General features: G+C 36.8%; 1 protein-coding gene across 1 annotated transcript; it reads right to left on the reverse strand.

Moving 5' to 3' along the window:
• Positions 1–346: 346 nt before the first annotated feature.
• Positions 347–25702, reverse strand: CCDC152 (coiled-coil domain containing 152). Its single transcript, XM_007447631.1, has 8 exons — positions 25616–25702; positions 23797–23902; positions 17416–17484; positions 9892–9956; positions 7673–7775; positions 2956–3083; positions 1090–1173; positions 347–496 (listed from the first exon to the last, which is right to left on the reverse strand). Exons 1-8 carry the CDS (start codon positions 25700–25702, stop codon positions 347–349), a joined length of 792 nt encoding a protein of 263 aa, XP_007447693.1.
• Between the last annotated feature and the right edge of the window lie 599 nt (positions 25703–26301).

Here is a 26301-nt window from a genome sequence, read left to right on the forward strand (position 1 = left end):
GTACTCTTTAAAATTTAAGATTGACAGTCTTGAAAGATAGATGGGAAATGATAAAAGAATGTTGTCTATCTCTTGATTGCTTAGAAAGTATTTCCATAGTCAATGATGGTTCAATAGGTAAACTAAGTCCTATAAACCTGAACTTTTTTATGGTTAATACTATTAAGCAAGAATGCAGAACAAGATTGGCAAAAGTGTGCATTTGTTTAAATAAACTCAATGAAGTTTAAAGCTGTCTTTTTGTTTTCATTGTAATTACTTAGGTAGTGTGTTATATTGACAATAGAAGTGAATTTTCAATTGCTTTAAAGAAATTAAATAGCAACTAATGAATTTACTTCCATACTCAAAACCGTCTACGCTTAAAGTAAGAATCTTTGCCGGCAAGTTTAAATTGAGAATCTTTGCTAACAGAGAGGCGTTGCTCTAAATCGTGAATGGTATTACGAAGAACTGCAATCTCCTTGTTTTTTTCTTCTTGAAGGTGCTGAAGCTTCTAAATAGAGCAGAAAAATTTTGTTATTGCAGTTCATAAAAAATAAGATTAAGTACAAGGAACAACAAAACAACAGCAAAAACTATGCTTCTGGTTTAAGTAGAAGTAGGTATTAAAAAAGATACCATATTTTGAAAGGTCTATAACTTTGCTTTTGTGGAATTTAATGGGGTAAAACTGGTACAAGGATACAAAAACACACATTAGCACCATTTGTTTTAGTTTGTTCCCTTCTCCCTATATAGCTTGAAATTATAAACCATAAATAAAGGAGTTGAACAAGAAGTAATCTGCTATCTGAGTACCTAAATAACTTCAGAATAGTGAGTCAGCCTTAGTTCATAGTACATTATGGAATTCCTTAGATGGTCCAAAGAGTCAGAGGACTTCTCTAATGTTTTAATTTACTACTAAGATTTACTAGTTTAAATTGAAAGAGACTTATGAAGATTATTAAAAATCTAGTATCTTTATTGTGTGATATATTTTAAGGAAAACTGTTAAGTATGTTGTTAGTAAATATAACCTTTATGAAAACACACTAAGAGAATTAATTTTTTTAAGCAACAGCTGTGTAAGAAAAACTCACATACCCTTCTGTAGATACTGTGTGGCAAAACAGTAGAATCTGGATATGATTTTGATTTAGTTTGAACTCTTGCTAGTTTGGCATCAAACTGAATCAAGTTTAAGAAGAAAGTTGAGAACATTCTAGTTAAACAATTAGAAACAAATGTTTCTATAAATATAAGTATAATCCATTGTATCCGTAGACATATAATCTGTAATTCAAGTGTATTCACTGTATAACAGAAGATAGAAAAGTCTTTAAGAAAGAACAAGGAATACCCAAACAAGATTAACCCTGGCTGCATTTTAAAATTACCTGGGGAGATTTTTTAAAGAACCAAATACCTGGACACTACCTTAGAAATTCTGGGGTGGGGTCAGCATCATTTTTTTCTCAAGACATCAGTTGATTCTATCATGGAGGATTAAGAATCTAGTTAATTAGGGTTGAGAATCTAGTTAACTTAAAGATAGATAAAAATATTTTCATGTTACTATGAGTGTACTTTGTAAAGAATATGTAGTATAATCAACAGTCATGGGAGAAAAACATATACCCTTCTGCAGAAACTTTGAGGCTAAATAGTAGAATTTGGATATGATTTTATTGATTTAGTTTGAACACTTGCTGGTTTGGCATTAAAGTGAATTGGGTTAAAAAAATTCTCATGGGCCATTGTTACAGTCATATTTTTTGCAAAATCTTCCATTAGAATTTTTCCTTCAGGTTGAATTTAATGTAGCCTCACTGTGAACTAAGAATAAACTGTGAGATTGTGTTCTGGTTTGGGGAGAGAAATGGATTATAGTTATAATGAAGATAAATAGCAAAGAGTTCTGTATATCAAACAAACTTGGGCTAGACCAGTGACAGGGCCAGGATGGCAAACAAAATGCACATTCCCAATCAGTGGATTAGAAGTCGATGGCCAATCTTGAAACACAGTCTATTGTATATCAGATGGCCATCCATCCTTCTCTGTGGTTTGTGGGTACACTTGACCAGAAGGCAGGAACAGCATCAAAGAGCCTCGAAAGTCAACATCAGTCCCCTTTTGCTCAATAATTATAGAATCTTCAACACCGTATCTCACCAAGCACCTCAGGATACCAAACTTTAAAGAACATGAAAACTAGGTTATCTTAACTAAGTAGGTGAATTCTAACAACGTAAGGTAAAGTGGGAGTCAAGCTGAGGGAAGAATGATGGAAAGGGAGATTAGAAGGATCTAGACAAAAATGTAAAGGGCAAATATATTGTCAAAATATCAATGTCTTTGAGATTCTGACATCTGATTAAACAACCAACTGAGAAGGCTTTTGACCCAAGAACCAGAACCTCGGCCTTTGAGATGCCCTATTTAAAGTCCCTTTAAAAAAATCTGGTTTGTCTGCCTCTATATTTCTACATATTTATTGGGAACAAATTAGTCTCTTTTTATTTTAAATAAAGAAAAAGAAATTTCCAGTTAGTTCACCAGGGTTCCACAATTTCTGCTGAGGAGAGAGTAATGTTAAGGATTAGAAACACTCTCCCCACAGCTGGAATGGTAGTCCTAAAAAGGGTGCATAGACTCAGCTGTAAAATGCAGGTAATATGAGTTATCTGTCTCTGCTGTCAGAGGAAAATATCCTCTCTGGAAACCAGGACCTTTTGAATGACTGAAGAGTCCCACCTTGAGGCCAAGTGCTGAAAGGCAGTGTAGCTAACAGTTGTACTGTACCAGGTTTAAGCATTGCGTGTGATGCATGAAGAATTAGCATGTGTGAAGCCCTCTCACAGAGTTGTTTCTAATCCTGAAATTTATCTCACTCTGATGACAAATAACCAAAGTATGGCCTAGACTAAGGGATGCATCCTCAAATCTAGCAGCACCTTAAACACTTACCTCTAGCTGTAGTTTGATTATTTCACTTTGTTTTTCCTTTTCTTGAGTTCTTAACTTTGCATTTAACTCTGAGATTTCCACCTCCTTTTTCTCTATCAGTTCTTTATTCTTTTCTTCACTTAATTCAACTGCAGAAAAACATAAATTCATCTTAACATTTAAAAAATCTTAAAAGATTCTTTTTGAATTTTAAACAATCTACAAGAAAGTGGAATTTATTAATAAAAACATGTATTTTAGAAACTGTTTACATGCAGGGTAGCTTTTATATATTTTTAACAAGCCCCTGAAAAATGCTTGCGATGCAAAGGTTGCCCATTGAATGCTTTTGAATGAATAATTTGTGCTCTTAAATATCTAGAGAATAATATTCTCTAAATGCCTAGAGAATAAATAGGAGATTTAATGGTTAAAGAGGGACACAAATCCTGGGTTCCTAGTTATAGAAGGCCTCAAATTACACGATGACTCTAGAACTACATCAGCTTTCTCTGGCTCCCTCACCATTTCCTTTCATAAGCATTTTGTCCAATAAATTTCTTTGACTGTCTACTCCCATCTTGTCAGCTCCTTGGAGGACCTGAGCTAGCACAAGAAAACAGGTATGATGGGGCACTTACTGCTTTGTAAGAAATGAGGAAGCCATCATTAGTGGTATATGGAGTACTGGTAGTTCCTAGTACACAGTGGGGGTCTGATTGCTGAAGATTTTACCACAAGTAATCTGGGGGAAATGTCCTGGTGGACGTGAATGCCTTGCAGGTGTAATAGTTCAGGCATTTGAAAGATAGAGGGAAACGATGCCCACAAAGACAGTAGAGTTGGAGAGTTACTGCTAAATTAAATTGACATCCTACTGAGGGATAATGAGAAACAGCTGTTAACAAGAATGTAAAGATTTAAAGAATAGGTGTGGCTAATTATTAGAGAAACGCAAATCATAACTACAATGAGGTATCACCTCACACTGGTTAGAATGAGCATCATCGGAAAATCTACAAACAACAAATGCTGGAGAGGGTGTGGAGAAAAGGGAACCCTCTTGCACTGTTGGTGGGAATGTAAACTGATACAGCCACTATGGAGAACAGTATGGAGGTTCCTTAAAAAACTAAAAGTAGAACTACCATATGACCCAGCAATCCCACTACTGGGCATATACCCAGAGAAAACCATAATTCAAAAAGACACATGCACCCCAATGTTCACTGCAGCACTATTTACAATAGCCAGGTCATGGAAGCAACCTAAATGCCCACTGACAGACAAATGGATAAAGAAGATGTGGTACATATATACAATGGTATATTACTCGGCCATAAAAAGGAATGAAATTGGGGCATTTGCAGAGACGTGGATGGACCTAGAGACTGTCATAAAGAGTAAAGTAAGTCAGAAAGAGAAAAACAGGGCTTCCTCGGTGGTGCAGTGGTTGAGAGTCCGCCTGCTGATGCAGGGGACATGGGTTCATGCCCCGGTCCGGGAAGATCCCGTATGCCGCGGAGCGGCTGGGCCCGTGAGCCATGGCCGCTGAGCCTGGACGTCCAGAGCCTGTGCTCCGCAACGGGAGAGGCCACAACAGTGAGAGGCCCGCGTACCGCAAAAAAAAAAAAAAAAGAAAGAAAAACAAATATAGTATATTAATGCATATATGTGGAATCTAGAAAAATGGTACAGATGAATGGGTTTGCAAGGCAGAAGTAGAGGCACATGTAAAGAACAAACGTATGGACACCAAGGGGGTAGGATGGTGGTGGTGGGATGAATTGGGAGATTGGGATTGACATATATACACTAACATGTATAAAATAGGTAACTAATAAGAACCTGCTGTATAAAAAAAATAAAATTCAAAAAAAAAAAGAGAAAAGGAAAACAAAACAAAACAAAAAGAATAGGTGTGAGAGCCAGAGGGACTCTTTGGTAGCTTACAAACAGGCTCTCACCAACTCTAGTGGAAGAGCAGGTAGAGCTGAGCAACAGAAAATCTGATCATTAAAGTTGCAGAACTCCAGAGATGTTGAAATGTTCAGCCAAAACAGGTCTGCTATGCTAAATCAGGGTCCTAGTTGGGAACACCTAAGATCCTGAAAAATAGGACAGGAACATCTGGATAAACACCTGTGAGGATGCTGGCATGCTCCCCTAAATGCTCAGAAATTGCAGACCTACTTTTTCCTATTAAGAACTAACACTAACCTAGCTGATGAAAGATGCTGCAGAGGCTCCTCTCAGAAGATGCCCTTCCCTCCTCTTTTGGCTGCTAGGCCAATAACTAGGGTTAAAGCGCAATATAACCTGGTTGGGGGAGTGCTGGGGCTGATAAGGGGGGAAAGTGATTATACCCCAGAGAGCCGCAAGAATTAGCTAGGTTGTATTGGAAAGAGCCATGTGAATACCCTTGAGAACGGACTTTGAGGGTGCTGGATAGAAGAAGACTAAAAGTAAGACTAGGTAAGCAAGAATTCATTGACTTGAAGATACTCTTTAGGGACAGGGGACATAACACCCTAGCAAGGACCTAGGATATGGGACAAACTCTGTTAGAGTAGCCTTAGACCTCTAGAGAAAGCCCTGGCCAAAGCTGAGTGAAGTGGGAATACCTGAGATGCCCTAGCAGATAGTAAGTAGAGAAAGGCATAAGGAGGCTCTCGAAAGTTGGCATGCTTGAGTGGATATGTTATGTGAGGCAAGATAACTCAGCAAAAGATCATGTTCCTTAGGAGGGCCCAGAAGACACACTATTAACCAAGACCACAAGGAATGTGCTGGTGAGAGAAAAACCAGCACCACCAAGAAGTTCAATGGTCGCTCTCATCTGCAAGCTCGGGCTGACAGAAGAGGTGGGTATAAAGTTGGGCTCATTAATATCTATGTGGATGGTGTCCCCCCTCCCCCACCAAGTTGTAGAAGCCAGATGATGGTGCTTAACTGCCAAAAACCAGGAGGCCACAATTATCATAATGAGCAGCAGAAAGGTCAGAGAGCAGCCAAAGGGGCTTGATTTTCGAGGGTTGTAGAGTTAGTTAATAGATGAGCAGCTAAGCTGCTTAACACCCATAACAAAAGAATCCAAATGGAGGAACAGGAGGCTGAGGGTACATGCCCCAGTTAAAAATTATTATCCTTTGCTCGGTTCCCCAGTCTGAACCACGTTTTTGGTCTAGAACCCGCTGGCTGAAAAGACACGGTTAGGTCCCTAGGAGGAAGAACATTTCAACAATCCCTCTTCTAGGTTTCTCCTGAGGAAGAAACATCCACAAGAACCATGGAGAACCTGCTACCTGAACTCCTATGGAGAAGTAGGTATGTGTTGTATAAGGAGGGGACAGCTGTGGCCATGAAAATGCATCTTTCAGATCTCCAACTTCAGGGACTATGTTTATGCTGAGGTCACGATTCCCAAGAGCTGCTCCTAGCCAGTGACTGAACTTGGCAGGGACACTCAGGTAGACTTGTTCCTGAGAGTTGCAGAACTTGGTTGATGGGCAAATTTGGCCCAACTTTGCTGAAACTTTCTTATAAGTGTGTCACCGTCTAAGACTTCTGCCCAACACACCTTCCTTTCTTGTTCACAGAGGTTAGACCTGTATCATAAACCCACGGCTAACCCCGTCTCCCCCAGTTCCCTCCCTATCTACCCTCACAAATGTTTGCCTTAACAAACCTCTTGAATGTCTAATTCTGTCTAGGTATCTGCTTCTCAGAGAACCCAAAGAAACTGCAAAACTCTTTTCTAAAATGACTATAATTCTGTAGTCCCACTAGTAATGTATGAGGGTTCCAATAGCTCCACATCCTCACCAACACTTGGTATTGATAGTTTTATAGAAGATTTTAGCAGTTCTAAAAGGTGCAATGTGGTATCTCATTGTGGTTTTAATTTGCATTTCCCTACTAACCAATTATGTTGAACGTGTTTTCATGTGCTTACTTTTCATCCGTATTTCTCTGGGGAAGTGTCCAAATATTTTTCCCATTTCCTTACTGGGTTGTTTGACTTCTTATTGAGTTATAAGAGTTCTTCATAGATTTTGGACATAAGTCATTTATCAGCTATGCATTTGTAAGTATTATCTCCCTGTCTGTGGCCTGTCTTTTGATTTTCTTAACAGTGTTGAAGGACAGAAGTTAGTAGTTTTGAAGAAGTTCAATTTAGAACTTTTTTCCTTTATTTTTTGTACTTTTTGTTTCTTTCTAAGGAATTGTGGCTAACTCAGGGTCACAAAGATTATGTTCTATGCTTGCTTCTACTTGTCTTATAGATGTAGGTTTATATTCAGACTTATCACCCATTCCAAGTTAATTTTTGTATATGGTGTGCATCCAGGCTCATTAAGAAAGTTTTTAATACCTTTATGAAACCAGTTAACTCTCAACATAATTTCATGAGACTTTGCTGAAGGAAGAATATTTCATTAGTGAAATTATATTCAATATGCTGAGTATATAGATATCAAAGTTAACTATACATTTTATATTAATTTTACAATGATATTAACTATTTCACATTAAATAATGTTAAGTGCAAACTCCATGAGTCCAATTTCTAAGTGTTATAATTTATATCACATAAATATATATAAAGGAACAAAAACTAAATTCAAATGTGTCAAGGCAATGTTTATTCAGAATACTGGCAATTACTGAAAAAAGTTTATATATCTGTGTAAATTGTTTTATGGTATCTTAGAATTCAGTAAATTTAAAAACTTACCTTTTTTCTGCATATCTTGATAAAGTTTTGTTATTTCTGTCTTATGTCCCTCCTCTTTGATTTTCATTTCACTCATAAGTTTGGCAATACTATTCTTATATTCCTAAAGATTAAAATATACATTCATCCTTCAATTTGAGTATGTGTAGACAACTTTTGATTAATTAGAAAGATGAAATTTTCAAAGTTTATGTTAATTTTTGGTATATAATCATATCTAGAGAGGAAAGATATTGTTCATTGTTTGAATGCTCAGCTTTGAGAAGGACCAATTTCTGGTCCAAGTAGATACAGACCATCTAGAGACAATGATTTTTTTTTTTTTTTTCGGTACGCGGGCCTCTCACTGTTGTGGCCTCTCCCGTTGTGGAGCACAGGCCCCAGACGCGCAGGCTCAGCAGCCACGGCTCACGGGCCCAGTCGCTCCGCGGCATGTGGGATCTTCCCAGACCAGGGCACAAACCTGTGTCTCCTGCAACGGCAGGCGGACTCTCAACCACTGCGCCACCAGAGAAGCCCTAGAGACAATGATTTTTTTATCTTTGCCTCTGAATTCTCATCACTATATTCAGAGCATATCATAGATGCTCAAAATATTTTGTTTAATTGTATGAATAAATGCCATGACAGCATTAAAATATGTCAAAAAAGCGCTAAAACTATATTTTAAAGCCAACTTTAGGCACTGGTTGATGGTCTGTGAGCTTACCCTAATGTAGGATGAATCCCTTTGAATGTGGGCTGAATTTCTGTTCCTGAAAATTATATAAACATTCCTAATTCCCAGAATGAGGTTAAGCATTACCTATGGTAAGGGTTAGTTTTATGGGGAGGCTAAAGAAGGATGAATTTGGGGTTTGAGAAGTGCTCAACAGCCTCCTGAGGTTAGTTTCTTAGGTTGTTGAAGCATAGAAGTGATTTATTATGCTAATACGGAGAGTGGCATTGAGAGAGGTGTTGAGAGAGAAATCCTCCAAAGACAAAATTTACAATTTTCCCAAAGGTATGTTTCTACATAGAGAAACCACTCACAGGCAGGAGAAAAGGAAAGCAGGAAGAATAAAAGTGAGGTGGGATAGTAAAAAAGAGACAACGATCAAGGCAAGAGGCCCAGAAAAATCTCTAAACACCATAAAAGCAGGGACTTTGTTTTTCCTCACTGTTGTATTCCTAACTCCTAGTGTATATCCCTTGATATATATTTTTTGAATGAATGAGAGTGCAAATAAGAATTAGGTCAGAGGTTCTTAGCCTAGACCCAGTGAATAGCTCCTCTAGATTATCAAAAATTCAAGGGGATATAGTCAGGAGCCCTAATTGGGCTACATTTTTTTGCCAGGCAACTTGCAGGAATGGCTGAACATATCCAAGCATTGCCTTTGATTAAAGCTGGGCAGGTGACTAAAGGGGTGAATCTCATAAACTGCTATTTTTCCTATGTTTGTATCTAGATTTCTAGGTGGGCAACTATAGAGTGCCTTTCATAAACTTCTGACTCAGACGGTTGCATTAAGCAGTTGCTGCCCTGGGAAACCACAAGAGAAAAATCTATGTATCTTTTCCCGATTGACTTTGCCACCTGAAATGTTTCCATTAATTTGGTAAGACCCAGGATTTTCACTGCAGCCTTGAGGCATAAGGCTATCCTAAATGTCTGGGCTGGGGCCAGGCTGTATCTAATTAGGTTCTTCTCCCCTAGTTTAGCCTGTGCCAGCCCCAAGGAGTCCAATCCTTTCTTCTTTTTAAGAGGACAAAGTTCCAACAAGTTATTCTTGGTTGCCTTCTTTTCATTTGCTTTCTGGGAACTTTAAATTCCAAGGGACAGCTTCTGGTTATATTTTTGTTCTTATAAAACTTAATAATTCTTAACATATTCCATAAATATGGCCGTTAAATAACTCCTAAGTTTGTTTCTAGGGGGTGGTTCTCCATATGTTTTGGATGTGCCTGGAGGTTTTGTACTAGAACATTTTCATTGGATTGAGGTGCTCTTTAGTTTGCTTTGGACAGCGATTAATAAGTTCAGAACCTTGGATCATGGCATTTTCTCTGTAATTCCCATCCCTCTGAAAATTCATAGTATTCTAGATAAAGCAATATTCTATGACCTGACATTTTAGAAGAGAAAAGAGGCAAAAATTTTCCTCCTTTATTTTTTCTAATTTGGGAAGACAATGCTCCACAGGGATCTGATTGAATATGAAGACACACAAACTCACCTGTTCATGAGTTTTTAACTTTTCTTTCATAAGATCAGCATTTCTTTTTAGTTGTTCATTTTCACCTGTGTAAAAAACATCAGTGAATATCCTTATATATAGAACTTTTAAACTAATATGGGAGTATGATTAACATTTCAAGTTTCCATTCATGTATGTATTCAACACATGCATACAGCATCAACTACACACCAGACACTGTGCATGACACTGGGAAAGTTGAAACAAAAAAATTATTTCTCCTCAAAGAACTGACAGCATAGTGGTGAGACAGATGTGTAAATAGTTATGATATGCTATGATAATTGCTCTGTAATGGCAGTGTGTCTGAAATATGGTGGGGAGCTGTGGAAGAAAAGCTTAGGTCAGCTTGAAGTCAGGAAAGGATTTGTAGATGAGAAACCACTTGAGCTGAGACTTAAATGATAAGTTGGAGGAATGTGTTCCAGATACAGAAAACTGCACAGAAGACTTTGGGCTTGAGTGAATATAGCACATTTGGGAAAATTACAATTCAAATACAGTATTGTTGGAGTGTAAATTTTAAGGAGAATGTGTTAAATAGGTTGGAGATGTAGCCTAATAGGAGGTAGACATATTCTATATGAATAATTTTGTATTTATTTTATACGTTACAGAATCATCAAAGAATCTTGAACAGTGAAGTGAAATGATTAGTTACATGTTAAAAAGATTATCCGGCAGTGCAGAGGATGAATGGGGGTGGGGGTTGACCCCAGAGGAATGGATATCAGTAACAATTGATCAAGTAAGAAATAACAGGAGCCTAAATTAGGTCACTGGCAGTAGGAGACAAAAGGAAAATAAAGATAACTATTTAGATGATAGAATTAACAGGAGACTTAGTGACCAATTGGATAGCAGAGGCAAAAGAGAAAACGGAACGTTTGCCTTCTAGTTTTCTGATTTGAGTGGTTGAAAACTGTTCATTGGTTTGGGAAAAATTAAAAGGGGAAGATTTTTAGGAGTGAAGATCTTTACCACACCAAATTTGAAATGCTTGAGGTATCCAGGAGAATATTTCTCGTAGGCTGAGAAACATTTAGAGGTGGCCAAAGGAAGACTTTCCTATAAAGAAGACTAAGAAGTGTTCAGAGACGCAGGTGAGGGTGTTACTAAGAAAAGAGAGTTTAAGGGGGTTATAATCAAAGGCAATAAATGCAGTAAAAAGATAAAATGAACGAACTTTGAATCTGAAAACTTTGGGAGATGTTCAATTGTTCTAAGTTGAAGACTAGGTGAAGGTAAGGAAATGGAGAGAGTGAGTGCAGACAATTCCCTTGAGATTCGATTGTAAAAGGAAAGAGAGAGGGTAATTGGAGGGAATAAACCCAAAGTCAAGAAAACTTTGTCTTTTTTGTTGAAAAGATGGGAGAGATCTGAGTTGTTTAAGTGCTGAGAAGAATGGCCAATAGAGAGAGGGAAGTGAAAGAGAGAAAAGAAGAGACAACTGAAGATGCAACATCCCAGAAGAGAGAGGTGAAGAGAGATGAAAGTTAAACCCATGCAGGGAAATAAACTTTGGATAAGAAGAAGGATTTTCTTTTTTTCTAAGCTAATGAGGAAGGAAGGAAGGATATGCCTGTGTATGAATACATTGGAGGAAGTGCAGTGGGAAGAAGGGGTGGTAGATGACAGGAAATGAGGTAGTTTATACCTGACAGCTTTCGTTTTTTCTGTGATATAGAAAGTAAAGTAGGTTGAAAGAGAAAGAAACATTTAAAGTTGGGGGCTTAAAGGATGAAAATTTAAAAAGCCAAGATAAATTAAGGGTATAAGTGATACTGGGACTCAAAAATTAAAAGGAGTCTGCAGTGTATGATTTTTCACCAATAGACTTCAGTAGCTGTAGCAATCAATGTAAGTAAAACAGTGTATGGTTGGATTGATCTGTATTTGAGGATTAGTATAGTTTGTATTGCAGAATGGGTGAGGGAAACAAAACTACTCTCAAAAGAGAAGATGAGTGACATCCTAAGCTAGAAAGAAAGGGAGGTTTTAGCTTTCAGCAACATTATTAAGAACCACAGTTGTATTTATATAATGCCTTTCCATGTAAAACTTAAATAAGAAAAAATGAAATTAATTAAAATGTAGTTTTGCATCTTTAATTTGTCCTACTGTTTCACACCTATCATAATTGACATTTTTTGTATATAACCAAAATGTTTCTCTTGATGAAGGATGATGGAGAAGGAGTGGTGCTTCACAGTTTTCTGTATTCACTCTTGTTAACCTCTAGGTGTTTTTAGGAAAATCAGATATACTTAGATCAGGAAAGAGCCAATCCTGGTATAGTGCGTGGTGAGAGTTCAAAATAGAGTCAGGATCTCTACCTGAGCCAGACATTAAAGGTGTTCAGAGCTAAAATTAGGCCAGAAGTAGGATTGGAGCCAGGACAGGAACTGGGAATCAGTGTGAGATAGAGGTCAGGACTTGAGTTCAGTGCCTAACTGGGATCAGTGACAGGACTGAATGAGACATTAGACCTGGATAACAATAATTCCAAGTTCTGTATTATCCATACTCTGTTTGTCATATTCACAAAGTAACTTGCTGGGATAGTGATTGGGATCACTTTGAATCTATAGAACAAGTTGGAAAGAACTGACATCTTGACAATATTGAATCTTCCTTTCCATGAACATGGACTATCTCTTTATTTATTTAGTTCTTCTTTGACTTACTGTATCAAAGTTTTGTAGTTTTTCTTACATATATCTTATACATATTTTGTTAGATTTATACCTAAGTATTTCATTTTGGGAGGTGCTAATGTAAATAGTATCATGTTTTATTTTTAATTTTTTAAAAAATTTCTTTATTTTATTTATTTATTTTTGGCTGTGTTGGGTCTTCGTTGCTGTGCGTGGGCTTTCTCTAGTTGCGGCGAGCAGGGGCTGCTCTTCGTTGTGGTGTGTGGGCTTCTCATTGCGGTGGCTTCTCTTGTTGCAGAGCATGGGCTCTACGTGCACAGGTTTCAGTAGTTGTGGCTCAGAGCCTCTAGAGCGCAGGCTCAGTAGTTGCAGTGCATGGGCTTAGTTGCTCCGTGGTATGTGGGATCTTTCCAGACCAGGGCTCGAACCCATGTCCCCTGCACTGGCAGGCGGATTCTTAACCACTGCACCACCAGGGAAGCCCCAAATATTGTGTTTTAAATTTCAAATTCCACTTGTTCATTGCTAGTATATAGGAAAACAATTGACTTTTGTATATTAATCTTGTATAGCTCAACCTTGCTGTAATCACTTAGTTCTAGAAGGTTTTTTTGTTGAATATTTTAGATTTTCCATGTAGATAATGATGTTATTTTTATTTTTATTTTTTGCGGTACGTGGGCCTCTCACTGCTGTGGCCTCTCCCGTTGTGGAGCACAGGCTCCGGATGCGCAGGCTTAGTGGCCATGGCTCACGGGCCCAGGCACTCCGCGGCATGTGGCATCTTCCCGGACTGGGGCACGAACCCGTGTCCCCTGCATCGGCAGGTGGACTCTCAACCTCTGCGCCACCAGGGAAGTCCAATGATGTCATTTTTGAAAAAAGTTTTATTTCTTCCTTCCCAATCTGTATGCCTTTTATTTCCTTTTCTTGTCTAGCTAGAACTTCCAACACAATGGTGAAAAGCCGTGGTAAGAGAGGATTTCCTTGCCTTGCTCCTAATCTTAGTGGGAAAGCCTCTAGTGCCTCACCATTCAGTATAAAGAGATTGTGCTAACTAGGCAACAAATATCTCTTGTATCTATTGGAATTGCTGAAGTATCCATCACTGAAAAATGAAAGGAAAGGTATTCGATGTTTTCCGATTTATAAAAGCATACTTGCTTCTTTTAGTAAGTGAAGCAACTGTAAAGGGAAGCTAATCATCTCTATACACCTTCCCTATCCACTCCCCTCACTGAAGCTATCAGTGTTAACAGCCTGGTCTGTATCCCTTCTCTATTTTTCTCCCAGTTTATACAATTATATATAAACATACCACACATTTGTACTGGTTTTATTTGTTTTTAACAGTATAAAATTGTACCATATATATTACTTTGCAAAAAAACTTATTTCTTAAAAATGGACATTCCTTCAAGTCTATAATTTTTCTTTGCATTTTTGTACATACATTTTAATAATTTTACGTAAATAGGGTCATATCATGCATGCTGAGATGCTTTTAGGGAACTCTTCCATTCTCTTTCTTTCTGCCTTCTTCTTCTCCCTCTTTTTTTCCCATTGCCTCCACACCCCTGGTGTAATTGTGTAACCTTCTGTGTTTTTCTTCATGTTCTTAACCTCTGGATCATACATATGAACACACATACACATTTCCATATTTTTATTCATATCTTTTGCCAATTTAAAAATTCTCTTTATCTCTGCTGATCAATTTGTAGAGCTCTCTGTATTGCAGATATAAACTACATTGGTATTTGAACTACAATTGGTATTTGAACTACATTGGTATTTTCAAATAAATTATTGGCTTTTTGACTTTTGTGTGACAAATAACATGCAAAGTTCTTTTTACATTGTTGTCTGTGCTTTTGTTGCATCGATGTTAAGAAAGTCTGTTAGGTCTTTTTTTTCTTTATATAGTATCTGAGGTTCCCAGATTGGTTAAGATGATATCCCTCAGCTCCAGGTTGTACATTTTTCCTGGATCTTCTTTTAAGTTTTTATTGTTGTTTTCACACTAAAGTTTTTTTAAATCCATCTGGAATTTATTTTTGATGTGGTGGGAAAGCTTTCCATATGGTAAGCTAGTTAGGCCAGTACCGTACTTTAAAATGCCATTCTTTTTCCAATAAATTGAAATATTCCTTGTGTCATACATACACTAGCAAATATTGGAGTCTATCTCTAGAATCTATTTCATTCTTTCCAAGGATGTATTTTTCACAATTATGTTGAAAGAAGTATTTCTACACTTTTCAAACTACTTTTAATTTAAGCAATACTTTTTTCTTAAGAAGTAGCTGATCATGGATTAGCCTACTTTCTCAGATAATTCTCTTATAGAATAGCACTAAATATGTGCTACTGCCCTTTTTAAACATTCTGATCAATGATCAGTTTTGACTAAATCATTTTGTTTAGTACAATTTTGTATAGTAAAGTTGCACTGTACGTAACAATGTGTTCCTTAAGACTTACCCTGTTAAAGTATAAGGTCCTAAATAAATTCAAGTTATTCAGACTCAGTTTAGATAGGAAAAAAGCAATATTAAGTTATAAGAAATTATCTAGAGATAACTGGCAAAAATAAGTTTAAATTCGACTGAATTTGGAGATGCTCCATATTTGCAGCTGATTTCATGTGTCTCTCTCTTTTCTGTTTTTTTTACTGCCCATGTGTTTAAATTCCTGAAATTCAATTGATCTGGGACTGGTTATATGGTGATAATTCTCCTCTAATGGAGAAAAACCTCCAAGTCTTTTTTTTTTTGCCCTGGTATTAGTAGTCACTGGTCATAAATCAAAAGGCATAACGTCACCATCTTTCATATAATGAGTTACTGAAGTTTCTTTCCTAAACCAGTATATAGAATAATATAAAATAATATAAGAAATATTCCTATCATTTGATATATTGTGATGAATCATACTCTATTTCTATGTTCATGTCCTGAACTCCAAACACGTATTACTTCAAAGATAGGATGAATTCATTCTTTGAGGTATAAAGACTAAAGTTGAGGAGTAGAGGATAGGGTAATCAAGTAACAAGAAAAAAAAGTCCATAGTATAAAGGCTGCCAACACTCGTGCATAACCTGCATGATGGGCTCTTGCCTCTCTCCACCCTGATAGACAGCATATCAGATGCAATTCACTTAATATTGTTTCATGACTTTCCTTCTTGGTGTCAGGTTAGCAGTAATAAAAGCAAGAGCTTCTTCGGTCCTTGACAATGAGAACATCTCAGAAAATATATTTAACTTGATTATCCAATCACTCATGAGAATGAGAGGCTCACGTTTTCCCTTAAGCTATGAAAGTCCAATGGTATTGCCATAAAAGGTTTAATACCTTGGTAAGAGGGACCAACCACTATGTCATATATAACTGGTAGGATGTTAGGAGGGAATAGACTGGCCAACATAAATAACGAAATCTAAAAAGTAGTGACAAACAGATGAAGTGTTCTAAACTAATAGTCTCCAAACTCTTATAATTGTATGCCCTCTTAATAAAAATAATGAGCATGGGCTTCCCTGGTGGTGCAGTGGTTAAGAATCCACCTGCTAATGCAGGGTACACAGGTTCGAGCCCTGGTTCAGGAAGATCCCACATACCACGGAGCAACTAAGCCCATGCACCACAACTACTGAGCCTGCGCTCTGGAGCCCGCGAGCCACAACTACTGAGTCTGTGTGCCACAACTACCGAAGCCCGCTCGCCTAGAGCCTGTGCTCTGCCGCAAGAGAAGCCACCACAATGAGAAGCTCGTGCACTGCAACAAAGAGTAGCCCCACTCGCCACAACTAGAGAAAGCCCGCGTGCAGCAATGAAGACCCAATGCAGCCAAAATAAATAAATAAATAAATAAATTTATAAAAAAAAGATGAGTGTGTACATCCCAATTCATGTTTAGTTATTTATAACTTATATATATGTGTGTATATATACTATTTTCTAATTGTATATAATTCTTTAAACAGATAAAATAGGAGTAAAAAAGGTGAACTAAAGAGGAAAAATGTTAATTTATTCTAATATTATTTAAAGTACTGTTATAAAACTCTAAAATTATTGAATCATTATTATTGTTTACATTTTAGTGAAACAATGGAACTGAAAATGCATCAATAGTTTTCACAATGTTGATTTAACTCTTCAAAGTCTGGTTTTCTTTATTCAGATTGTTTGTGGACCACAGGCTCTGGACGCGAAGGCTTAGCGGCCATGGCTCACGGGCCCAGCCGCTCCGCGGCATGCGGGATCCTCCCAGACCGGGGCACGAACCCGTATCCCCTGCATCGGCAGGCGGACTCCCAACCACTGCGCCACCAGGGAAGCCCCCTGTTTTTAGTTTTTTAAGGAACCTCCATACTGTTCTCCATAGTGGCTGTATCAATTTACATTCCCACCAACAGTGCAAGAGTGTTCCCTTTACTCCACACCCTCTCCAGCATTTATTGTTTGTAGATCTTCTGATAATGGCCACTCTGATCATGTGTGAGGTGATACCTCGTAGTTTTGATTTGCATTTCTCTAATGATTAGTGATGTTGAGCATTCTTTCATGTGTTTGTTGGCAGTCTGTATATCTTCTTTGGAGAAATGTCTTTTTAGGTCTTCTGCCCATTTTTGGATTGGGTTGTTTATTTTTTTGATATTGAGGTGCACTAGCTGCTTGTAAATTTTGGAGATTAATCCTTTGTCAGTTGCTTCATTTGCAAATATTTCCTCCCATTCTGAGGGTTGTCTTTTCATTTTGTTTATGAAAACTCTCTATTCTTAAAGGTGCTTAAATATATCTTATTTTTTTAGATTTTACTTTTTTTTCTAACTTACCTTTCAAATTATGTTGATATTCAATGGTCTGTTGTAGCCCTTTTATCATATTATGAAGAGTAGCACATTCTAAAACATAAAAGATAAATTTATTTGAATATTATTTGCTTTCACTTTGGAATTATTATCTCAAAGTTGAGACACTTAAAATAATATTTAATTGACAATTATGAGACCTAATAAAGCAACCAGATATCTCAAAATAAATTATATAATAAATACTTTTTAATCACTTTTTAAGCACTCTTTAATTCAAATGCACTCCACGATTTAGTAATGAGTTTTCTAAGGCATGATAAACCCAGTATGTAGGGATTCCCCACCATGTGACTTAGCAACATCTGCCCTAGAAGTAAGGCACATTTGGACATGTCTGGAGAACTATGAGGTGTGAATTTTCCATAAAAGAACATTCTAAGGAAAGAGAGTCAAGGAACATTAAGTTATGTTCAAAAATAGAGCTGATGAGAAGGTGTCATTTGGGAGAAGATAATGCTTTTCTTCCTCAGTGTCCTCTAACCTGTCCTCTTTGCCTGAGTCCTAGAGCAAGGGAGTAGCAATAAAAGGAGTAAAAACTCAATATGCTGAGTTACAAGGCAACAGCAGCTTTGGTGCCAATGTCTTCTTGCATAACGGGAGATGGAACCTCCTTTGCAAGCATTAGTGCCCTGACATGTGCATATAAGCTTTCAGTATACCCTTGGTTATCACCAGCAACAGCTGACGGTAGCAACAGTGGTGGAAACTTCTGTAACTTTAATCAGTCCACTTGGCTGTAAGCTCCAGGATAGCAGGGACTATTTTCTTTTTTACTGTTTCTCCCTAGTACTTAGAACAGTTGTGGTCCATAATAGTCTTTCCATAAATATTTGTTAAGTGATTGATTGATTGACAGGCAATATCATAGTAAGAAAGGAATAAGTGGAGAAACTGTGGTGTGAAAATAATATTGTATTGATATTCAAAGTGCTTTGCAAATATTAAATCATTTAACCCTCTTAACCCTATGACATTGGTCCTAGTATTTGCCTCATTTTACATATAAGGAAATTGATACGCAGAAGTTTAGCAAATTATCCAAAGCTATAAATAGTAGATAGTAGAGCTACAACATGAACTCCAGCAGTCCAGCACCAAAGTCAATGATTCTAACTACTTTACTACCACCAAGAAGACCAGCGCAAGACCACTTCTTCAGAGTAATTTGAGTAGGTGGGAGGCCCTGGAAAGAGGGCAAGGACAGAGCCAGAGACAGACTCTGAGATAGTTATTGCTATCACATTTTTACTATAAATTTGAGAAATGCAGGTTGTACTAGTTTAAGTTTATAATTATACTAGCTAAATATATAATGATGAAAACTTCATAAAGAATAACAATATTTTTAAAAAGAAAGATTAGGGCAATTTCATTCTTATGTGCTTGGCTTAACAGCTAATAAATATTGAACCTTATGCTCTTTATTTTTGTTTTAGAGGCCCATGGCTGATATTCAGGCACTATGCATTAGTGTGACACACTGACTAGTTTCCATTTTAGTTGGGTATCTGTTTTGATGGTTAAATATTAAATACCACATTTGTGTCTAACCATAAAAATTGTCTAGGTATAATAAAGTACTATTATTGAAGGCTTACCCTGCCAGGCATTACACTAAGTACATTATAAACATCATAATCAGTATTCCATCTGATACTGAGAAGTTGGTATAATTATTGTGATTTTGCAAAGGGAGGAAGACACCCATAGAGGTCTGGTTACTTAACAAAGATTCCACAGTATATGGAAGGTCTAGTTTTGAACATAGGATTTTGCATTTCAAATCCTGTGCTCTTAATTCAGTACTTCCTCAGGAATTGTAGGATATGCTGATGAAACCATGAAATTTGGAATCAGAGGAACCAGATTAGAGTTTTCTTTACTTTGTAGCTATGACACTCTGGGTAAGCTACTATTCTCATATATTAGACTGTTCTGACAAACAAATGAAAAAAAATACTTTCTAAATTCACTCACAAATATTCAACATCGTTATTGTTGTTGTTACTATTTCTCTCCTCTGTATCCCATAACAATTTGTATATATTGCTTTTCTCCATTGTTCACATTACATTTTAGTTATTTGTGGTTTCTCCCACTAGATAGTGAACTCTTTCAGGTAAAGATATTTATTTTGATATTCCTTGCTTCTAAAGTGGTAACTATTTCATAGGTGTTCAATAGTTTTTGTATTTATTAACTAAGTGAAAGAACCAGTACTGTGAGGGGAGAATTCAAAACTTCACCTTTCAGTTAGTGGTCCTGCACTCAGTCTCCATGTACTTTTTTCAACTACACTAATAGAAATGAAAGTATTTTGTAGAAGTTAAAATCTTTATGCAAGTATAAGGTTCTACTCCTCCCCATTCCCCCTCTACCTTCCCCACCACCAACTCAGACAAAGTTCCCACCAACATCCATTTTTTTTCTCTTGCTGTTTCTCAGTAATAGAATGATGGTTAAGTGACAAGTGACATTACCTACTTCATGTATGGTACTGTATTAGCTGCTACAATTCAAAATGGCATAGATCCTGCCATCACTTGTCTTTGTGCCTTTAAAAACATGAATCCAGCATTTATGAAATATGGTACCTCAGTAATCAGCAAATTGAAAACAGAGCCCTGAAACTGAAAGTATACTGAATGTTCCCAAAATGTGTATTTTCAAATTTAGAACACAAGGTGGCTCTCTCAACACACTTTTTTTTTTTTTAAAACAAAGGAAACTGTCTCAATAAGGAATTCTTCAAAAGGTATCAATAGAATACCATTCTTTATTTTAGAATAATAGCTTTTAATTCTCTTTGCAAATCTTTACCTGCATTATCATTTCTGTTGGACTTCACAGTGTAATTTGAAGTATACTATCCTATCCAATTCTTAAAAACTAGAGCTCAGAATATTAAGCTACTGCTTATACTGTATAATTTAGTAAATCAGTGATTATTTTGAGGTCACATTTAGGCTCTATCATTAACAAGCAATTTGGACATTAATATTTATTTCATAAAGCAGTTGTAAATATTAAATACAATTATGTATGAAAAGGTTTTTTTTTTAATAGTATATGATCCTCAATATCAATATTATACCATCTTGAGCTGGCAAAGACATTGTTTATCTGGTATCAAGTGAAGAAAATAAAATATCAAGGTATCACTCTTTATTGTTGAACAAGTCCAATCATTATATGTAGTTTGTTCCTCCTCTCTAAGTGAATTAGTACACATTTTGCTTTCTAAGATATCATTCTCACTTGTTCTTTCACTTCTACTGCGTATTATTCAGCAAAAAGGCCATTAGATTTAGAATACGTATAACTGGATTTTAAAGAAGTATTTGATTATGTTTTTCAAGTAATACATACACATAAAACACAAGTTTAGTGAAAAGTGACTATCTCGCCAATCTCTGCCCCAAAAGTAACCAGTTTCCCTCCCCTCAAAGCAAGCACTGCTACCGGGACATTGTTTATCTTTCCAGAGATATACAAATATATAGGGGAGAGGGTGTTTGTGTGTGCATTGATATATTTTTATAAAAATGATAATATACTGTTGTGTACATTGTTATTTTCATTTACTATATGTGGGAGATTATGTTATATCATATAAAGGTACTTCACTGTTTTATCAGTTACATAGTATTTCATTAAATAAACATACCATAATTTATTTAACCAGATATCCACTGATAGATGTCACTCTTGGAAAGGCTTTCTCAGTTCTTAAAAACATAAAAACAAAACCCCCTATATTCTCTTCCAGTTTTTTTGTGTGTGTGGCTTCAGTTTTTGACCTTTAACTTTATTTTTTAGAACAGTTTTAGATGTACAGAAAAATTGGGAAGATATTACAGAGAGTTGCCAAATATTCTATACCTGGTTTCCCCTATTATTAACATCTTACTTTAGTACAGTATGTTTGCTATACTTAATGAACCAATGTTGATACACTATTATTAACTAAAATCTATGCTTTATTCTGATTTTCTTTATTTTTACCTAATGTCCTTTTTCTGTTCTATGATTCCATCCACAATACCACATTACATTTAGATGTCATGTCTTCCGTGGGTCCTCTTTGCTGTGATAGATTCTCAGAGTTTTCTTGTTTTTGATGACCTTAGCAGTTTTGCAGAGTACTGGCCAGTTATTTTGTAGCATGTCCCTCTATGTGAATCTGTCTGATGCTTATCTCATGATTAGATGAGGTTATGGGGGGGAAGAACATAGAGGAAAAGTGCCATCTTCATCACATCATAGCAAAGGTATATACTGTCAACATTACACCAAGTTGACCTTGATTATTTGCCTTAGGTCGTGTATGTGAGATTTTTCCACTATATAGTTACTCTCCACCACCTCCTTTTCAATTCTGTATGTTTCCCTATAGTGAAGAAAGTCACTATACACAGCCCACACCTGATGAGTGGGGTGTTATGATATAATTCCTTGAGGCCAAGTCACTTACATAATTTATTTGGAATTCTGCAGAGATTTATCTCTTCATCCCCATTTATTTATTTATTTAATCATTTATTTTTATCAGTATGTACTCATGGATATTTATTATATACTTTGAGTTATAATCCAATACTACTTTATCTATTTTGCTGCTCAAATCATTCCAGCTTTGGTCATTGAGAACTTTTTCACTTGGGTCCTTTATCCCTTTAACATACCCCTATCACTGTGGAGTTTTTTTTTCTTTTTGAGCACTTTCTTATTTTCTGATACTACAAGATGCTTTAGGCTCATCTTATATATTTCTTGCCCCAGTCTTAGAATCAACCATTTCTTCAAGGAGCCCTGGTTCCTTTTATTATAAGACGGTATTAGAAACCAAGATCTTGGTGCTAGGTTCGTTTGTTCCTACTGATTTTATGCCCTCTCGGTTGACGTAGTGAGGAATTATATGTATACAGCTTCTTCTTCTTTTTTCTTTTTCTGATGCCCAGCTCTTTATTAGTAAGGACCCTTACTAATAAAGGGAAGGCTGGGATGGACAGGACTAGCATCTGTCTAGGGGGATCTTCCTGGTTATCAGGTGGCTTCTGCACGCAGGTGTAGAGGAAATACCTTATGGATGAGACCCCCACAGAGGGCAGCACTGTGACTGGCAAGCAGCAGAGGTAGGAGGGGAGCCCTAGGCACAGCTGGGCTCCGGGGACAGCAGGGCTTCCATGCTGGGCACAGACCCACCTTTGGGGAACTTCTCTAACTTCCGGGGAACTTCTCTAACTTCCAGGCAACAGCATTGCAGCACACAGAGCCCAGGTGATGAGCTTGGAATCTGTTGAAAACAGCGGTTGTCAGCGGGCTAGGGCAAGGCCTTCCACCGGAAGACGCAAAGCAGGTGCATCTGCGTGCCATTCATCACACACTTCTGGAAAAGCGTGACCATCTCTGATGAGCTTGAGGGAATTCAGGCTCTCTTGGTACTTGGTGTTCTCCTGATGCCTGGAACTGGTTGCATGGGAAGCTCAGCACTACCAGGCCTGGGGCAAAGTTGCCACTGCAGCTTGTTCATCTGAGTGCAGTCTCAGACCTTTGTGTCGCAGAGCAATGCCGCTTTCTCAATGAGTAGGACCGTGCCAGGCTGGGTGCCCAGGCTCCCAGGCTCCCTGAGGGCTGACGGGTGCACAGAGAAGGTGTAGAGCAAGTAGAGGCAGGGGGGATGGCAGCTGCTGGGAGCTGAGCTGAGCGCATGGTGTGGACGTCCAAGAAGCGAGGGGAGAGCTTCAGACTAGGACAGCCCATTTTTAACACTAAAATTTTTGACCCATCTGACATTTCTTCTGGTGTAATTGTGAGGCAGGAATTCAACTGTACTTTTTCCATGTGTTTGAAGACCTGGACTGAGCCTTGGAGTTGCCATTTCTTTTTTTTTTTTTTTTTAAGATTTTTTTGTTGTAGACCATTTTTTAAAAAGCCTATTGAATTTGTTAACAATATTGCTTCTGTTTTATGTTTTTGGTTTTTTGGCTGTGAGGCATGTGGGATCTTAGCTCCCCGACCAGGGATTGAACCTGCACCCCCTGCGTTGGAAGGTGAAGTCTTAACCACTGTACCACCAAATCCAGGGAAGTCCCTGGATTCGCCATTTCTTAGCTGACTGGACTCAGACAGATTACCTTCTTTTGTTCATGTTTCTTCATTACCGAGGTGGAATAGTAATACCAGTCCTATTTGTCTTTCAGGTTTATATTAAGGATAAAATGAAATGATAGTCTGGAAAGTTCTATGTGAATTTAAAATATTTTACAAATGTAAAATCACTGTTACAGCAAAAAGCACACTCATTAGAATTACTATTTCTGTAGGCAGCAAAGAACTAACCTTCTTTAATTGCGACCTCCTTTGTTTGCATTACTTTCAATAAACAGTTAGCTTTTTCCAACTGCATATCCAGTATATTGTTCTTTCCACTGTTTTCTATCATCCTCTGTAGAAGAAACAGAATACATATTACCACTAAATCAATGCTGCTATTTTGATTTTTTTTTTTTTACCTAAGGATATGAAGACTAATGAAAATACAAACCATTTAATACCTGAGAGTCTAATAATTAAGCCTGGCATATATTTTTAAATAAGCCAACTTTCTAATTTATCTTTAATTTAAAGAGTAACATGGTAAAAAGTTAAAACAGATGAGCACTTATGAAAAGTTATAAAAAGTAAAAATATGATCTAATTTGAACCTCCTTCTTTCCAACTATTCAACCTCCAGTCCTTCGATTAAAAATTCCTTATAAATATTTCCAAAATATTTTATGACTACACAACTATAGGAAAGGGTAGTATTTACTCTGTTCTGTACCTTAAATGTTCCACTTAGTACTATTTTCTTGGAGATGATGTCACATAAGCACATAAAGGTCTACCTCATTCTTTTTAACAGCTGCATTTTTTCATTCTTGAATATAATTTATTTAAATAGTTCCCTATTGAGGAAAATTTGTGCTGTTCCCACATTTTGCTATTATAGACAATGAATAAATATTCTTGAACATATCTCTTTGATATCTTTGTGGATAGTGAAATAGCTACCATGTATCCTTCAAGCACCTTCAAAAATCAATTCATGACCTGTCCTGTATCATCTATACCTCTACCCAATCCCTAGTCTCACCACTTTTGAATTTATCTCAGAGCAACTCCTTGACATTATATTGTTCCATCCATAAATATTATCATTTATGTGCATCTCTAAGAGATGACTCAAAAATACAATCACAATACCATTATAACATCAAAAAATGAACAATATTTCTTATTTAAAACGTCTAAGAATATAAGAGCTAATTCCAAATTAATCTTCAAATACTTTGTACAAATTCCTCTCCTACCAAAGTGCTTATTTCCTTCTTTCTCTCTTACTTTGGTCAGAATCACTTGGTTAAGAAAACCCAGGTTCATCGTTGAAAAAAAAGCTCACGTTATCTCAGAATACCCATCGTCACGAAAATTCTTTCATTATGGCAATACTAAATTGGAAAAGAAGGAATAGAGAAGGATGATAAGAAAAGGAGAGAAAACAGAAGTAGGTATTATTCCCGCTCCTATTCCTGTTTCACAAATCCACCTCCCAAGTCTTTAATTTATCCATCTACATTTCTCAACAGCTATTCCTACTCCTATCCCAGACAGAGGAGGAGAGAAAAAGCCTAATATATACTTGTGGGTATGGTCTACCATGTAATTTGTCCAGAGTTGGGGAGGGGGACTTTAAACAAGTCTGCTATTAGGCAAAAGAGAAGAAAAAGGGAACAAAATAGGAAAGACTGAAAAATTAAGAGTTAGTCATAATGGCAAGAGATTGAGGATTGAGTCTACTTCAATTCTTACTAAACCATTCTTGAATTTATGGACAACCTGGGTACTTACACATGTATTTCCCCTTTAAGTTTAGCAAAAGTGTATCAATTATTCATTCGCTTGCCCCCCAAACATTTTGATGTATTAGTATAAACGAGCCAAAACCACATGTTTTAAATACAGATTTTAAAAATGTGAAGGGGCTTAGCAAAATGCATTTCCATTATTTTTACCTTGCTTATTTTTTTGTACATTTTTTTTCTTCCCAACTCCCTCCATTGGCAAAATCTGTTCCACTTTTCCTTATATTCTACAACTGTTTGATAGCATTACATACCTTTTCTATCTGTGAGAAGTCATTTATAAGTTTGTCAATATTCACATTGCTAATCTTTTTCATACATCCTTCACTGCTTTGATTCATATCTAAACTAATGAAGAGTAGATAGTGTTAAAACAAACAAACAAACAATATACAAAGCATATAATAGTGGTAGCTCAAATACTAAATAGCTCAAATACTAAAGTTTCTGTACTCCACTCATGGAATACCTACTTGAGCTCCATTGCACTCAGAGAATTTTTATTATACCCCCAGTATTAACCATGGTCAAATGAATTAAGGCTTCTCCACTCCTCTCCACACCCGCACCAGCCAAGTTTTCTCTAAACCAGTCTAAACTTAGTGCAATGATATGTGCATATGTAGAAATTATTTGTTACACAAAAAACAAATTATGCCACTGTTCAATACTCATCTCTTTGCCATCAGTATGGCTGTACTTAAAATCTGATGCATTACTAAATCTGATGCATGACTTTTAAATATAGGTATTCTCAATTTAAGATGTTTATAATATTTAATTATCATGCCACAAATATTTTTTGCTGCATTTCTTGGTAGTCTGCCTGTTGCTAGGAATTGAACTGTGTCGCCTCCAAAATTCTTATGTTGATGCTCTAAACTCCAGTGTGACTGTATTTGGAGATAGAATCTTTAGGAGATAATTAAGGTTAATTAAG

This window comes from Lipotes vexillifer, unplaced genomic scaffold (assembly GCF_000442215.2).
Source record: "Lipotes vexillifer unplaced genomic scaffold, Lipotes_vexillifer_v1.1 scaffold386, whole genome shotgun sequence".
Classification (NCBI taxonomy): domain Eukaryota; kingdom Metazoa; phylum Chordata; class Mammalia; order Artiodactyla; family Lipotidae; genus Lipotes; species Lipotes vexillifer.